At 36.6% G+C, this 18,562-nt stretch overlaps 1 protein-coding gene across 2 annotated transcripts in view; it reads right to left on the minus strand.

Annotated features, from left to right (window-relative positions):
- Positions 1 to 537: 537 nt before the first annotated feature.
- Positions 538 to 18,562, minus strand: part of zgc:85777 (uncharacterized protein LOC405871 homolog) — a 49,189-nt gene continuing 31,164 nt past the window's right edge. For both annotated transcript variants that reach the window (XM_063043830.1, XM_063043831.1), the window contains exons 5-9: positions 17,767 to 17,934; positions 16,140 to 16,313; positions 10,518 to 10,679; positions 4,219 to 4,369; positions 538 to 2,395 (exon numbers count right to left, since the gene is read on the minus strand). In XM_063043830.1, the coding sequence (XP_062899900.1) occupies positions 2,302 to 2,395; positions 4,219 to 4,369; positions 10,518 to 10,679; positions 16,140 to 16,313; positions 17,767 to 17,934 (749 nt within the window). In that variant the 3' untranslated portion in view covers positions 538 to 2,301. The remainder of the gene's footprint in view (positions 2,396 to 4,218; positions 4,370 to 10,517; positions 10,680 to 16,139; positions 16,314 to 17,766; positions 17,935 to 18,562) is intronic.

The following is an 18,562-nucleotide window of genomic DNA, read 5'->3' on the forward strand; positions in this document are numbered from 1 at the left end:
ACGTATTCTCTCTTCAGCTTCCCCCACATTTGACAAATCAGTGGCCAATTAACCTACGCTAAATTTGTCAAGTTTTATCAAATGAATGGAATTTATTATCAGCTGAGAAATTTTAGACTTGCTTACATCTCCAATGAACATTTTTAATAATAATAGCTGTATGTTACAGATCCAGATAATGCAGCACAAATACTTCACCCCTGGAACAGGACAAGCAAATTTGATGACACTAACCAATGACACTCAAGATCTTTGATGAACAGGACAAATGGGAAATGAATGCTAAAATAATTAATTCAATATAAAAATTAGGAACTGCAGTGAAATGATGCCTAAAGAAAAGTTAGATTGAAAGAGAGGATGAATTAAAAGTCAAGGCAAAATATAAAGATACTTAAACAATTTAGGAAATTGGACTATTCTTTATTAAAAATTAGTTTTCAATATGTGTGAGGTTGTTTGCTTGACAGTTTAATCTATACAGTATGTCCTTAAAATACAGTTTTTGTTAATATAAACTTTAAATTGCATTAAAGGTTCTTTATTATTTCATTTAAATAATACATTTTAAGTAACTATTCAGTTTAATACCAAAAATCATACAGTCCATATGAATTTCAAAATACTAATCCCACACATCCTTATTTTCCTTTTTAATTGTTGCATAAAATTAATGTAAAATACATTGCTGAGATAGTAACAAAAACATGTTTCTTTTTATGTTAACTGAGGAAGAGCAAGTTCAGAGAAATATGACTGTATATTTTTCATTTTTCCATATCATATTTTGGAGATTCTATTATTGTTACTTCATTTTCACAATTTTGGTTATAAATCAAAGGTTCTCTAGTAGAACATCTTATTTGTAACACAAATGATAAACCAGTATTATAAAATTATAAGGTTTAATACTGTACTAAAATATAATATAGGACCAACTATGTCACCCTGTTTTAAGGTATCAACATGATAATGAATAGAAAACATTCAACTTTAGTCTAAAGTGCTACATAGGAGAGAAATTACAATTTTTTTTCTCCAGAGCTTCCCAACGAAAATCTCTCTTACCCATGGTTTATATTTGGTCATATTCATCTTGGCCAATATTTTGCCAAACTATTAGAATTCCAATCTGGAACATTTTGATTAATTTCCCAAAATGTGATTGATAGATTCAGGATTTTTACATCAGAATAGTGGATTTCAACACTACCATCCAGTGTTCATACTGTTTTAAAAAACAATCAATCACAAGTATTTTGTGTTAAATGTTTTCACAAAACTTTACCTATATAATTACTTTAATATAAGTATATACTCTATGAAGTATTTTCTAATTTCACTGAGCCCTACTATCCCAAATTGCCCTTACCACTAGAGACTTAGCATTAATTAAGGTTCATTTAACATATTATTAGAAATCTGTTCTGGCCTTGGAATTGCTTGATCTGTCCTCCTTTCCCACAGTATAAGATTGGACACCGGCTATTTTGAGTGCTAACTTACACAAACTGAATGGAGTCACTCCCCAACATTCCAAAACCTCTTTTAATAAACACCACTGAGTTTAAGAAGATTGTGACCCTAAACAGTAGCAAGCCAGTGGAACTACAAAACCTTTTGTCATAAAAAGGTAAAATAATACAAGAGGTTTATAGGTCTTAGCTAGAAGAATTTAAAGAGAAAAAAACAAACATCCTTTCTTTCCACTGAACAATAGTTTGTTCCAATTCAAATATTTATTTGTACTGTAGTACTCTGCATAATTGCTTTTCCCTCAACATAACCATCCAGAATTTTAAACTGATGACACTATAAATCTCTTTATTTAATTCTATCAAAACTATATAAATTTCAAAAATCTGTTAATTGCTTTAGACAAATATTCCAGCCGGAAAAGCTCCAATAATTCATAGTTCAGAACAATTTCACATCTTTGGTATCGAATACCATTAAGTACTAACACAGCCAGGTATAATTACTTTAAAAAAGGAAATAGTGCTTCTTCCCAAGTATGATGTTAGATAATGGATTAAACTGCATAAAATATAATTCTTCATTATTTGAGTTGAAAGATACCATTAGTACAAGTGAAAATGATCTTTCATGTCCAAAGCATAATCATTCTAGAAAAGACGATACATCACACAGTATAGAATTTACCTACACTCCTTCACGTTAACCATTTCTAAATCTTTCATGAAAATCATAAAATGACACATGGAAAACACTAAAAATTAAGGCAAACACATTGTGATTTTATTATTGTCCTTTGATTGATTTAGCTATTGTTTTAATCAATCATGTCCTTCCAGGTAAAGTTCCCATGTACTTGCATATGATGGACAACATGACTTCATCTGCACCACCTCCAATTGACAGAAGTCTCATATCCCTCAAGGAAAAATAAGAAAACAATCATTTATTGAGTGCATACAAAATATGCTGAAATCTAGCTGAGCAAATCAATGACCCAGAATATCCTGCTCTCACTCTATCCAATTATTGCTTGTTGAAGGTCTTTTGGTGCCAATTTTTGAAAGAAAATGAATGAAATGTCACTTAGTATATTACCTAAGGGCCATAACATAATGTATGGGCACCACTCACAGGAGTGCTTTGACAGCTAGCCAAAGCATTCCCTCGGGCTCATGTTCAAAGCTACCAAACAACTTGCTATGTTTCCCACTCAAGAATAAATCACACAATTCATTTTGTAACATTTTCAAAACAAACAGAATGCTAGAGAAAAAAGATACTCAGTTAATTAAAAACACAGCTGAATCTAACTCCTTCTCCTTCGCCTTCTCTATTGAAATGAAAGGTGTCATTGAACCTTCACAAAGTTAGACTGGGCATGGATTCATCAGGCAGATTTTCTAGAATAATTGCGGGGTACAGGAGATTGATGCTTCAACATTTGATCCAGCATCAGTGTGTAATTGGAAAGAAAACCTGAAAACAGGTGTTCATGAAAATTTGTATCCCTAGCCCAAGAATCCCAATGGATAAGAATGGAAGTCTTGGCAGTTCCAAGCAGAAATGGCAGAATTTTCCAAATAAATCCAAACTAATGATTCAAGCATCATCTTTTAATACTCTAATTTCCAACATTTATTGCTGTGACAAGCAGTAAAAACTAACGAGTATCGTGCACTACAATGATTTATGAAATAAAGTGGTTGTTTGGATATCAGATTACTTAATGCCTTCAAGACTTTCAAGATCTTTGTAAAGTAATAAAATTTAGGACATTAAAATTAGGGTAAGCCAAAGGAAACTGGTAATTAGGTAACGGTATATTTTACACTATAATGTAGCTGGTAGAGGTGCTGCCTCACATCTCCAATGGTCTTGGTTTAATTCTGGCCTTACATGCTGTGTGGAATGTGCACATTCTCTCTTTAGCCATGCGGATTTCTTTTGCATGCTCTTAGTCCCTTCCCACCCCAGAGTCATAGGTAAATGCAATGGTAGAATGTAGGGAATGCTGATGGGAATTTGAAGAGAATAAAATGTAATTAATATAAATGGCTGCTTGATGGTTGTCAGGGTGATAGTCGACCAAAGATGCTGTTTCTGCACCTATGAACCTAAATTTGATCCAGCTCTTTGAAAAGAAAATAATGAAAGGAAAAAAAGAGCAATAACATGGCAAAAGCTTTATTTACTAAATTTTTTAAAGTGAATAAAAAAGTTTTGCTACAAATACACAATTGTCATATGAAGGAGAATATAATTGGAGTAATGGTATATTTACAGGGAAATGGAGTAAAGTTCACACTTATAATGGAATTTGCCTGGTATGTCGAAATACAAAGACAGATTTTAATAAATAATTTTCCTTAAAACGTTAAATTAGAAATTGATGAAGGTGCAAAGGCAATAAAGAAAATATTATCCAGACAAAGGACTGCAGACATCATTCAAGAAGTAGCCTGAAGTTTCAATACAACTATGAAAATATGCTATTTCATTGAGGGCTTGGTCCTTTGTTGGACCCTGGAGTTTGTTAGCAATATTTGATCGCTTTCTATTGTGCATCTTTAGTTATCTTTGTTGCCTTAGTTGTATATACACTTTTATGGTTATCATTTGTGATAAAATCTGAATATTAAAAAAACAAGTAGACAGCATTTTCAGTGGAGGCTCTCTATAAAGTTAAATAAATCATTGCTCCATTTTTCGTTCCTGCAATTTCTTAAAAATATTGCTTACCTATACATTCTGCTGATCAACAATTCATTGGAAAAACCCATGCCTCCCCAAAATTGGAGACAGCTATCAGTAACCTCACGAATCAAGCGGCCTGCCTTCAGCTTTGCCATTGAGACTAATCTGGTCACATCTTCTCCTTGAATATATCGAGCTGAATTAAGAAAAAAAAACACAACTCAACTTTTATATGATGGAAACATTACAAAGCCTACTGCTATAAAAAGTCTCATAATTGCTGATGGCTAAGGACAAGGAGACCAGCTTTGAGATGATATTATAACTACAAGGTAATTTTAAGTGAAATGTCACCTCAGTCTCAAACATTTTCTGCCATGGGCATACTCTCAGCATCACTTTAAGGAGAAGCAGTCAACATATATGGCCGATGACCTTTCTAAAAGGTCCTGGAGTTGAGTTCTTCTTTGTGACATTTACAAATTTTGAATATTGTGACATTACATTTTTTGGCAGCAGAATACCACTGCTGACAGTTATACAAATTCCCCTGATAAATTCAGCAAGTTAATGTTGCGATGTGTTTTAATAAATTATTTAAGCTAAGTCTCATGCTACAATAGGTATTAAAATATGTTCAGAGATCTTATCTGAACAATGTAGCAAAAAATTTATTCCCTTTTAAATGCAGTTGAAAATAAGAAAAAAATCATGTATTTAAATTAAATGATACACCCTATAAATCTATTTAGAAAACTGTTAATTATTTAGATGCACATTAGTATGAATCAAGTATGTTCATTCTGAATAATTCAAATATCTTTATCATCATCAGGTGCCATGCCCAGTTTGAGCTTTGACTGCCATGGCCCACACACTCCTGTTTCGGGTCAAATGGATCAATTCATTGGTATTCATTTCCAATTCTCTGGCTGCTGTCTCCATCATCATTTGTCTTTGTCTACCTCTTGCTTTCTTCCCTTCAATCTTCCCCGTAATTATCGTGCATTCTAACTCCTCTTTCCTAATCACATGTCCAATGAAGTTACATTGCCTTTTCTAGATCTCATACATTATTTCTCTTTTTGTGTTGGCTCTGTTCATGACATCCTCGTTAGATATTTGTTTCGTCCATGATATTCTTTGCATCCTCCTCAAAAAACACATCTCTGCTGCTTCAATTTGTTTCCTCATGTTACTAGATATTGGTGAGAATAAATGGGGAAGACATAAAACGAGTAAAGAACTTTTGATACTTAGGAAGCTGGGTGACATCAGATGGCAGGTGCGAATTGGACATCAAAAGAAGAATAGGGATGGCAAAAGACACCGTTACGAGAATGAAGAGTATACTGACCAATACTAAACTAGGCATGACAACCCGCCTCAGAGTACTGAAATGTTACGTTTATCCAGTTATATGGTTCAGAAATATCTTTATACTTTCTCATAAAAACTTGCCATACTCATAATATCACTCAAGCTATAGGGAGAATTTAGCTTGGTGATGCATTTAGAGTGCCATGGAAGCAGAGGATTTAGCACAACACTATTAAAGCTCGGAGTTTGGAGTTCAATTCCAACATCATCTGCAAAGAATCTGGTATGTCTTCCCCACAGAATGCGTGGGTTATCTCCAGGTACTCCAGTTTCCTCCCACTTTTCAAAGATGTACCAGTAGGTTAACTGGTCATTGTAAATTGTCTCGTGATTAGGCCAGGGTTAAATCAGGGGTTGCTGGGCAACACAGCTCGAAGGGCTGGAAGAGTCTATTCTGTGCTGTGTCACACTAAATAAATAAACTAACTAACTTAACAACATTTCCAATAAAGGTTTATCTGAAAAATCAAAAATCTGAAAACCTCCAAAATCCAAAATTCTTTTGAGCGCTGACATGATGCCGAAGTGGAAAATTCCGCAAGGCACTGTGAAGATTCCTAGACGATGCACATATCTCTGCACACCACAGACAGTTCTGAAAAGTGACCTCATATGTAGTGAACAGAAGTTAATGAAAATAGAAAAACACTGCATAAAATGAAAAATGAAGATCTCCATCGTGTATTGAAAGAGTGGATTTGTCAGTATCAGAGTGAACATACTTATCTCAACGGTTTGCTGATAATGAAACAAAAATTGAAGGCAATTTCAGGCTGGTACAGAAATTTTAAAAAAAGGTATGGCATTAGATTTTTAAAGATTTGTAGTGATATGCATCTGCTGATCATGAAGCAGCAGAAAGATTCATGAGTTTGCCAAGATAATTGCTGATGAAAATCTAACATAGAACAAGTCTACGATGTTGATTGTTTTTCTACCTTACATAAAATCTAAAAAAAAGTAAAATACAAATAGAGTGTACTGTAACCTTTTAATCAAAACACAGCATCGTGGTTAAAGAATAAAAGCTTGCTGTTGTTTTTTGTTCAAAAGCTGAAGCAGGAATTCTCCCAATGCTGCCGTGCTGGTTTTGTTACCCTGCACACATTATGCTTTCCTTATATTAATGGTATGTAATCATTTTTACTGTTAAGTACATACATGTGATGAACAAGCACAAGACGATGCTTACTGTTAGCATATAAATTGAGAGATGGAAATGATGCCGATCCCAAGCTATCTCATTATATCTTCCAAAATCCTAAACACTTCAGGCTCCAAGCATTGTGGATAAGAGGTACTCAACCTGTATCAATTTATCCACAACAACCCTTCTCTTTTCCAAGGGTATTCACTTGTCTTGGTTATATGCTTGAAAGTCTTATGAAGCCTACAATGGTTTCCATCTACTGTCAGCAATCAGAAAGTGGCCAGTGAAGGAGTGGAGCTTTGAGGCTTTGAACAGTTAATTAGACAATCAAGATTTGAATAGCTCAGACTCAGCAGAAAGCAGCTGATTGGGCAATCGAGGTCAGGTGGCCAAGCAGTTTGAACAGCTCAAACAAATAAATAGAGGGGTTGCTCAAGCGGAGCGGCCTGTGGAAAGCGGCCAGTGAGTGAGTGGGCCAGTGAAGGAGTGGAGCTTTGGCTCGAGAGATTCTGGCACTTTTGGCAGTTGGACTGTGCAATCGAGTCAATCAAGATTTGAAGAGCTCAGCAGAAAGCAGTTCTTCTTCTTCTATTTCTGGCAGCTTAGATGCAACTAGGCGTATTACTGCCCTCCGCAGGATGTTTAATTAATTATAGAACTTTAAGGAACTCAAATTCTCGAATATAACCGAGCCTCACGTATAAACTGAATAATAAACTCTTCAATCAGATGTTGGTTCACTTGATGGCCAAAGATTTAATAGAAAACCAAAATACATTTAAGCCAGATAGCCTCTTGAACAACATGCTTCTTTCAATTTTGTATCGATTACAGCTCAGCAAAACATGCTGGACTGTCTCTGGACTAGCACAGTCACATAATTCAGTAGGATGTTTTCTTATTATCTTTAAATAATAGTTTAGCCCACAATGCCCCAACCTAAGTTTTGTCAATTTCACCATATCTCTACAATTTAAAAGGTAACAGTCTGAGACCTTTTTAACTAGTGGGTGACTAGAAAAATAATGCCTGCCCTTTAATTCATTTTTCCAATCCTCCTGCCACTTCTTCTCTATACCTTTTTTAATCCTACTTCTCAATTCTGCTCTGCCTAGGGGAACTCTAACTTCTACCTGCCTGCTCTGTAAGGAAGACTTTGCAATGCCATCCACAATTTCATTTCCCTCCACCCCAGCATGCACAGGAATCCATAAAAATCTAACTGCACAACTCATCTTCCCTACTCTAAACAACACTAAGAGAATCTCAATAACTATGTCAGGACAAGCTTTTGATTTATTCCCTTTTATAGACTCTAAGGCAGCAGCAGAATCCAAACAGATGATAACCCTACATGGTCGAGAGTCTTCTATCCACCATAAGGCCCAGAGGATTGCCAATAATTCTGTTGCAAAGACAGAAACACCATCTGAAACCCGGTGACCAATCTTAACTCCAAGTTGAGACACATACATCCCAAATCCTACCCTACTGCTCTCTGGGTCTACTGAGCCATCAGTAAAAATCTTCAGATAAGATCCCCATTTATTATTTAAATATTCATTTGTGATCAACGCTGATGAACAGAAAGCAGTTGATTAGACAATCAAGATTTGAATAGCTCAGACGCAGCAGAAAGCAGCTGATTGGGCAATCGAGGTCAGGTGACCAAGCAGTTTGAACAGCTCAAACAAATAAATAGAGGGGTCGCTCAAGCGGAGCGGCTTGTGGAAAGTGGCCAGTGAAGGAGTGGAGCTTTGAGGCTTTGACTCGAGAGATTCTGACAGTTTTGGCAGTTGGACTGTGCAATCAAGTCAATTACGATTTGAATAGCTCAGCAGAAAGCAGTTGAATAGAAAATTGATTGAAAGATGTTGGAAAAAATTCTTAGAGATAGGATCTATAGGCTTTTAGAGAATCATGGGCTGATCAGGGACAGTCAGCATGGCTTTGTGAAGGGCAGATCATGTCTAACAAGCCTGATAGAGTTCTTTGAGAAGATGACCAGGCATATAGATGAGGGTAGTGCAGTGGATGTGATCTATATGGATTTTACTAAGGCATTTGACAAGGTTCCACATGGTAGGCTTATTCAGAAAGTCAGAAGGCATGGGATCCAGGGAAGTTTGGCCAGGTGGATTCAGAATTGGCTTGCCTGCAGAAGGCAGAGGGTCATGGTGGAGGGAGTACATTCAGATTGGAGGATTGTGACTAGTGGTGTCCCACAAGGATCGGTTCTGGGACCTCTACTTTTTGTGATTTTTATTAACAACCTGGATGTGGGGGTAGAAGGGTGGGTTGGCAAGTTTGTAGACGACACAAAGGTTGGTGGTGTCGTAGATAGTGTAGAGGATTGTCGAAGATTGCAGAGAGACATTGATAGGTTGCAGAAGTGGGCTGAGAAGTGGCAGATGGAGTTCAATCCGGAGAAGTGTGAGGTGGTACACTTTGGAAAAATAAACATCAAGGCAGAGTTCAAAGTAAATGGCAGGATACTTGGTAGTGTGGAGGAGCAGAGGGATCTGGGGGTACATGTCCACAGATCACTGAAAGTTGCCTCACAGGTAGGTAGGGTAGTTAAGCTTATGGGGTGTTAGCTTTCACAAATCGAGGGATAGAGTTTAAAAGTCGCGAGGTAATGATGCAGTTCTATAAAACTCTGGTTAGGCCACTCTTGCAGTACTGTGTCCAGTTCTGGTCACTTCACTATAGGAAGGATGTGGAAGCATTAGAAAGGGTACAGAGGAGATTTACCAGGATGCTGCCTGGTTTAGAGAGTATGGATTATGATCAGAGATCAAGGGAGCTAGGGCTTTACTCTTTGGAGAGAAGGAGGATGAGAGGAGACATGATAGAGGTGTACAAGATAATAAGAGGAATAGATAGAGTGGATAGCCAGCGCCTCTTCCCCAGGGCACTACTGCTCAATACAAGAGGACATGGCTTTAAAGTAAGGGGTGGGAAGTTCATGGGGGATATTAGAGGAAGGTTTTTTACTCAGAGAGTGGTTGGTGTGTGGAATGCACTGCCTGAGTCAGTGGTGGAGGCAGATACACTAGTGAAGTTTAAGAGACTACTAGACAGGTATATGGAGGAATTTAAGGTGGGAGCTTATATGGGAGGCAGGGTTTGAGGGTCGGCCCAACATAGTGGGCGGAAGGGCCTGTAATATGCTGTACTACTCTATGTTCTATGTTCTAGAACAATTCCTATTAACAAAATTCGATATTTTAAATAAAATAACGCTGATAGCAATGTATTCTAGAGTCTAACTTTATATTTTCAGCTGGGCAATTTAAAAAAAAGATGCAGTTGGCAGGTTCTCAGTAGCATGGGAAGATAAATCAGGACCAATTTACCCTCACCCTACTGCCTTCTCCCAAGTTCCACTATCAACCAGTTAACAGGCCAAGACCAAAGCTGGCAGAGTCTTCTTCAAACTGTGTAGATTGGGTGATCCAGATCTTGTCTCCATTTCCCTGAACAATTTCTCCTGAACCCCTGACTCCAATAAATTTCCAACTATTCATCTCTCTACCCAAAGCCAATTGTACAGTCCAAGCTTTAACCTCTTTCCCATAAAGATTTGCTTTTGCAGTTCACTTTCTGGACACCAGTGCAATAAAAATTACGAGCACCATTGAATAAGATCACCCTTCATTTCCTTGGATTTCCCGATACAACTTCAGGACAGGCCATTTCTACCCTAGACATCCACGCAACTCTTAAGATTAGCACCAGAGTAACTGAAATCTACTTCAACAAATTAACACTATTTGAATTCAGAAGCAATTGAGTTACTAAAGCTTCATACCAACGCAACGATAAAGAAGAGAACGAAGAAGTTCAATTTCAGTCTCAAGTTCAGCAAGGCGAAAGTGCACAGACTGGTTATGCAGCACTGGCCGGCCAAAAATTTTACGATGTCGTGTATATTCAATTGTCTCTTGTACGATGTTTTGCATCGGCAACAATGCTGAAAGAGGAAAGGGGAAAAAGGTATGATGTTACAGCAATGATATTTCACATTCAAACACCCACACAGTAAATTAATGTATGAACTATCTTGAATATATATAGAAAATAGCCCAACAATATACTCCAGGTACCTTAAGTTTTGAACATTATTAGTATATCTGTTGAGTAATTAAGAGGATCATTAATGGTTATTTGTGAGCTTTGTCAAGTTTGTCCTCTTCCTGGAATTCTAACACCCAGGTCCTCTCCTTTCCATTATCCCTGAGCATGTCAAGGACTTGTCACATTTGTCTCTTCTGCAACTGTTTCTGTGCATTTCTGCATTCAATGTTTCACTAAAATGGTTCCAGGTAATATCATAAATGATACAAAAAAAACAGGTATTTTTAAATCTTCTTTACCTATGGAAAAGTAATGTGGTATTTTATTCCAGAAGGGCTGCAGGAATAAGCCAAGTAATTACATGTGTCCAAGTACTTCAGCGGTAAGGAAGTTACGGGGGGTGGGGGAGGAAATACGATGGACAGGATTAATCTACACTTGGAAACCTAAGCTTTAATCAAAAAAATTAATCAATATAGCTATGTAAGAGGGGGTACTGTCTCACCAATTTAATAGAATCTTCCAATCTTCCGAAGTGGTGACGGAAAATGATGAGTCAGTTAATATGGTATACATGGATTCCAGCATGAACTTTGACAAAGTCCCTTTGGGGAAAGTGAAGCAAAAAAGCCAGTGCCCAAAGCATCCAGGCTAATCTGACAAAATAAATTAGAAATTGGATGGAGGTGGGAAATAGAGGGTGATGGTCAAGGATCATTTTTGCAAAATCACAACAGTAGACAGTGACTTATCACAGGAATCAGTGCTGGATCAATGCCCGAGATGTCTTGCTTTTTGATTAATCCTGACTTCAGCTCCGTTGCAGTCACTTGAGTCCTCAAATATGTTTTATATTTCCTCTTCTCTCACTCGTTTTCACCAGCCATAGGAAGTATATTCTCCTGCTCATTTTCCAACCCACCAACCTCCACATTCTATATATAATCCTTTAAAATTTATGCCATCTTCAATGAGTTTCCACCACAACTCATTTTCCCATTCCCTCCCCTTTCAGCATTCCAAAGCATTCCTTTTGCAATTCCCAACACTAGTCTTTTATCTCTACCAACCACATCCTCTCCCATGCAACCACAGGAGATGAAATACCTAATATTTCACATTACCCCTTCCATGAAAAAAACACCCTGGCAGTCTTTCCAGGTAAAGCAGAGATTCACAAGTGTGCTGAATTTGTCAGAAACCAAATGATTTGGGGACCACCTTCTTGAAAATCTTAATTTCATCAGTAGAAACAGTACACAATAAAACTGGATTTTGCACTACATGTATTAGCAAAAATTCTAAAATGAATAGTAGGGGTTAATTACCAGGAATCCAGTTCTAGCTGGTGACCCAATTAAAAATGTATCTGACACTTAAATCTCAGGCAGCTTGTTTACCAAAGACTTACTGCAATTTAGAAGATCATCCTCTAATTTCCGGAAGCAGTACATTAAACAAGCAGATCGACATAGGTTGGATTCATGCTACCTGCAGCATTTGTCAGCAAAGCCTTCTGTTTATATGGGAAGGCCAAGTGACGTTCCAAAATTATAAGGTCTTTATCAAATGACTACTGTACATAATTCAATCTGTGTAATACAGTAAATATTTAAACTAACCTGAAAAACAATATACAAGTATAACTTTGCTTTTCCTCTTTGAAGTCTGAGAATAAATTTTGTCTTTGACTTTCTTGTTAACTAAATAGAGTTGTAAATACACATTTTTTAACATAATCTGGAGTGTTTTACTTGTTTTTTAAAGCTCTTTCAGTTTGCTACAGTTATTCTTTCATTGATTAAAGTTATAATCTAAGTCCTCAATTTTTATTCTCCAACTTCCGCTCCACAAGTCCAGTTAAAAATATCTAATTTGCATGTGGGCTGTATGGGGCGGTTGGGTCCTGACTAAATATCAAGAAATGCCAATAGCGATTATGTAGCTTCTACCACCCAAGACAACTCCACCTTCACGTAGGACTTACACGTGCACCCTGTCTCACTGAAGGATCTCTGTCTATGGTGAGTGTTTGGCACCAGAAAAATACCCAGACCAATGGTGGTGGTGTCACCTAAAACCACTGAAGTCTCCGGTAGCAGGGAGATGGATTCCAGGCTTTAGTGGAGGATTGTCTTTGTACAACAACAGCAAAGGTTGGACGACGTCTAGTGTATGATTCCCAATCGGGAACACCAGTAGAGGTCAAATGCTCTAGTTAGATGAGCACTGCAGCAACAGAAGGCAACAGCAAACCACTGTTGAAATTTCTGTCTAGTCAATCATGGAAAGGAACAAAAGAAGGAAACCAGACAACAGCGTGAATGGGGTTGATTCTAATCAATAGAACAACATCTTGCTCGGTAGGGATAGTCATGTGCTGCAGGTGACACCAGACCGTCATCCAGAGACTGTAAGCAATAGGGAAAGGCTAAGAATAGAAACATGGGACATCCATACACTTTACCAGAAAGGAAAGCTGGACAACACATTAAATGAAATGAAAAGGTTGGAAGTGGATATCTTAGGTCTGTCAGAAATTAGATGGACCAACAGTGGCAAATTCACTAAGAATAGTTCTCTGATAATATATTTTGGAGGTCAACAGCATATGTATGAAGTTGGAATTATTTTAAACAAACAAGTATCAAAATGTCTTATGGGATATCGGACGATATCCAACCAGCTGCTTTTAGTTAAATTAAGGGGTAACCCTTTTAACATTAGCATAATCCAAGCCTAAGCACCAACAAATGATGCGGATGAAGAAGATATCAACAAGTTTTATGAAGATCTCGACAGTGCTTATGAGCAATGTAAATCTCAGGATATAAAACTAGTCATGGGAGATATTAACTCCAAAGTTGGACAGGAAAGGGTTGATAACATCATAGGACCTTTTGGATTCGGGGAGAAAAATGAAAATAGAGAAAAGTTTACTCATTGGTGTGTCAGGAACAACCAAGTGATCACCAATACTTGGTATAAAAACCATCCACGTAGATTGTGTACTTAGTTCTGGAGATAGAACAAGGAATCAAATAAATTTCATTACCATCAATGAACGCTTTAGAAATAATATCACATATTCTAAAGCCTACCCAGGAGCAGACTGTGGTTCAGATCACCACCCAGTAATAGCTACCATCAAAACAAAATTAAAGAAACTTAAATGTGGAAAAAAAGAGAAGGAAGTATATGTTGGGAGAACTTAAAAAAGATAGCATACTTAAGCAACAATTCAAAACAGCTGTAGAAGAACACCTCAATGAAAACAAAACAACACCTATTTGGGACAGATTTAAATACACTATACCGCAATCAGCAGAGGAGATAATCCCAGTACAAGAAATCCAACACACCAACAAGGGGTGCATAACCCAGGAAATTCTAGATCTGATGGAACAAAGAAGGTTAGTGAAGAATAATGAAGTGCAATACAGAGAGCTGGACAGACAGACCAGACAATTGTGCAATATTGCAAAGGAAGAATGGTTAAATCAAAAACACAATGAAGTAGAAGGCAATATTAACAACAGCAAAGAAATGCACAAGAAAATTAAGGAAATTACTGGAATTAAGAAAACCTCCTCTACAGGATGCATAAGATCAGCAGATGGATCCATACTAACAGATCCAGATAAAGTATGTGAGAGGTGGATTCAGTATATAGAGTAGCTTTTTGAAGATAATAGAGGGGAACCCCCAGATATTAAACACCCTAATTCTGGCCCACCTATTACCAGAGAAGAAATAACTAAAGCAACGAAAAGCATGAAACATGGTAAAGCCACTGGACCTGATGGAATTTCAGTGGAAATGATACAAGCCCTAGAAGATCTGGGCATAGATATTCTTTCTGAACTGTTTAGTAGCATATATGAGTCTGGTGTTGCCTGACGATCTCTTGAAATCAGTATTTATAACTCTGCCAAAATTCCTGGAACTATTGACTGCGAAAATTATAGAACAATCAGTCTTATGAGTCACATAATAAAGATTTTGTTGAGAATTGTTCTGAGTCGAACTAAAAGCAAGTTAAGACCAGAAACTTCTAAACTGCAATATGGGTTTATTGAGGATAGAGGAACTAGGAATGCAATTTTCATACTATGAATGCTTTCAGAAAGGGCAATTGAATATCAAAATGATGCCTTTTTTTTATGTTTAACTGATTTCACTAAAGCATTCGACAGTGCAACATGAAAAATTATTTCAAATTCTCGCTAAACTAAACATTGACGGAAGGGACCAACAATTGCTTCAAAATTTATATTGGAATCAAACAGCGGCGGTAAAAATTGATGATAATATAAGCAATTGGACTAAAATTCAAAGAGGAGTTAGACAGGGATGCGTTGCCTCAATGGAATTATTCAATATCTATAGTGAACTGATTCTCAGAGAAATAGAAGACCTAGATGGGATAAAAATTGGAGGTGTTAACATCAAGAATATATGATATGCAGACAATACCACCCTAATAGCAAGTGCTACAGAAGACCTACAAATCCTCCTAGACAAAGTGGTACAAACAAGTGCAGATTTTGGTCTAATCATTAACTGTAAAAAAAAACAAAATGTATGGTAATATCAAAACAGTAGGATACTCCCAACTGCCAATTGTACATCGGTAACCAAGAGATTGAACAAAAGACCAGTTTTCTTTCTTTTCAAATCTTTTTATTGTTATATTATACAAAAGAAATAACATGAGTACATTGAAATAACAACTTATAATGTCTCAAAAAAGACAATATCTTAAAGATTGAAAAAAAAACTTTTGTGATAACCAAAAAAAACCTACTAAGCAGAAAAAGTGAGAAAAAAAAACCCATTAGGTGTACAACCCCGGAGTCATGCGTCATACAAAAAGCTTCTAAAAATAAACATCAAACCGCCAGCAAGAAAAGATACTAAAACATTTATAACTAGATAGTGGAAAAAATCTATCAATTAGCTCAAATGATAATAACGAGCAAATGAGCCCCATCAGAGCAGTTTTAATTACCTTGGTAGCTTTATATCACAAGATGCTAGAAGTAAAGTAGAAATAAAAAGAAGAATTGCCATTGCCGAAACCAACTTCCAATAAATGAAACCTATTTTTACCAACAGACACATTTCTATGACAACAAGGCTTAGGCTACTAAAATATTACATCTGGTCAATCTTGCTGTATGCCTGGGAAACATGGTAGAGGAAGGCAAAGGAGAAAGCCACTGGACCTGATGGAATTTCAGTGGAAATGATACAAGCCCTAGAAGATGTGGAGAGCCATGATCGCCCAACTGTGCAATGCGCAAGGCACATGAAGAGAGAGAGAATTTGCATGCGAACAGCAGAAATTACTTACCTGATGCAACACACCACAAACGTTCTTCTTGGAATTGTAACATCTGATAGGAGAAGCCCATTCCTTCATCACCAATAAGATATTTTCTTGGAACCCTGACATCTTCAAAAAAGATCTCTGCTGTATCAGATGATCTCATGCCTAACTTATCAATCTTCCTAGCCACATTAACTCCTGGAAAATATTAAAATTATGATGAGGTAATTAAATTACACAGCACTTTGAACTGCATTTCCTATATTGAAGAAATACTTATTAAGAATAAGTACTGGTTATTAAATCAACCAATGAACTATATTTTAAGTTATAGGTCCTTCTACAAATTTAAGGTCATAACCCAGACATGCACTCTGATACCAGGCTCCCAAAACCACCTTTGTGGACATACACTGTTCAATGCGCTATCAGATCATTGAATGATGCATAGTGTAAGGAAAAAGCCACCAGCAGCTTCAAACTACATTTAGGATAGAGTATGGAGAAAAAATAGATCTCCGTAGGTGTTGCTTCTGCTCGCCCTGTCCTCAAAGTTCCTCCCACCTTCATCTCTCTCTTTTACCTTTCATATATTTTCTGCCTTTCTTACTTCAGCCTTTATCTCTATCTGTCTAAACCCATTTAGATTAATGAGGCTATGTATTTCCTTCATCTTTCAACATATGACCATGTAGAAATGGTCTTAATCTCGCCCTCACTCATTTCTACCAATTCTATCCATTCCTTCAAAGCTGTTTGTCGAGGCAATCTATTTGATTTTTCATTAATTAAATAAAAATGAGAAGAAACTAAATACGTTCCATTACATTGCTGTAAGGTATTAATAATTAAATTTCTTAACAAACATAGGTAAATAAACAATAGCGTTGAAGTTCAACTCTTTATAATTGGACTCTCTCCCTTCCTACTTGCTTTATACCCCTCAGATCCCATTCTCTCTTTCGCTCACCTCCTCCATTTTGAATTTTCTATTATCTTCCCAAAATATTAAAGCAATGCAGGCTGAAAATTAAAATGCCAAAGGTAATGCTCCATTTGTAGAGCTGAGTGATTAACAGTAATGAATTCAGGGGTATAAGCTACAATTTTGATGCTGAGCCTAAAAAATCCAAATTCAAGTTACAGGCTTTTAGTTTCATGCAAAAATACCATTCATCTCCAGGGTTCTGTAAGTAGAAGCCTTAATGAAGGCATAAAATACTATCCAGTGGACATCTTTACAGACATTGTTGTAATGATTGGAACTAATTGCTTTCAACAGTCAATAATCTGCGGCTGAGGAAAAAATAACATGCAAAAAAAATATTCTTTGGAGACATTTTGAACACTCTAGGACCATACTGAGTATTCTCAAGACAATTTTACTATAAATCTGGGCATACTTAAACATCAATTACAGTGCTACCTTATCAAATAAGTTACTCCAAGTACTTATTATAAGAATTTCAGTAAACATCACTGATTGTGCAGGGTTGGGTCAGGTCACAACCACTGAGACAACCAAATTCACACTTAATGAATAGAAATCAAATGGTTCACAAAATTCCTGACATCTAATTATGTATTAGCAATACAGTGGAACCTTTGATAAACCTTTCATTTTATGTGTATTTCATACTCAAAATCTTACCTGGTAACTTCAAAGGCAGACAAATAAGAGACTTGCTTTTGTGAAGAGGCCCGTCACTGGTGTTTGCTAAAAGACACATCCAGTCAGCTTGACAACCATTAGTTACCCACATTTTTCCTCCATTTATTATGTAGTCATCTCCATTCTTAACAGCTTTTGTCCTAATATCTGTAAGGATGAACAAGTTTTAAGATATAAAACAAAATAGGACAAGATCTACAAAATATAGTAATCCAAAACTGGCATGAATTCAAAATTGTTGCAATAAAATTATCAACTGAATCTCAATGGATGTCTTTCAGAAATCTCAGGAAATATACTCTTAATGTGATATCCAAATCTCCACTGCAGGAAATGTTAACGCAATTACTTGATCTAAGTAAAATTACAAAAAATCTGCTCATCAGGATTAAAGCAATCATTTACATACAGCCACTCATAGTCTTCTCTTGCAAAATACATCAGTAAACAAATGCAAGCTTTAGAAAGTACTAAATACACCATACTTATTTTCATGTCATGTGGCAAGGAGAGACATACTGGCTTGGGAGGCTGATTCCAGAGATGAAGGGATTAACCTACGAGGAGAGATTGAGTCACCTAAGACTGTACTCCTTGGATTTCAGAAGAATGAGAAGTGACCTTATGGAAATGTATAAAATTATTAAATAAATGGGTAAGGTAGAGGCAGGAAAGTTGTTTTCACTGGTAAGTGAGATTAGAACTAGAGGACAACAGGAATTCGGCAGATGCTGGAAATTCAAGCAACACACATCAAAGTTGCTGGTGAACGCAG

Source organism: Mobula hypostoma, chromosome 3, assembly GCF_963921235.1.
Source record: "Mobula hypostoma chromosome 3, sMobHyp1.1, whole genome shotgun sequence".
In the NCBI taxonomy this organism is placed as follows: Eukaryota; Metazoa; Chordata; class Chondrichthyes; order Myliobatiformes; family Myliobatidae; genus Mobula; species Mobula hypostoma.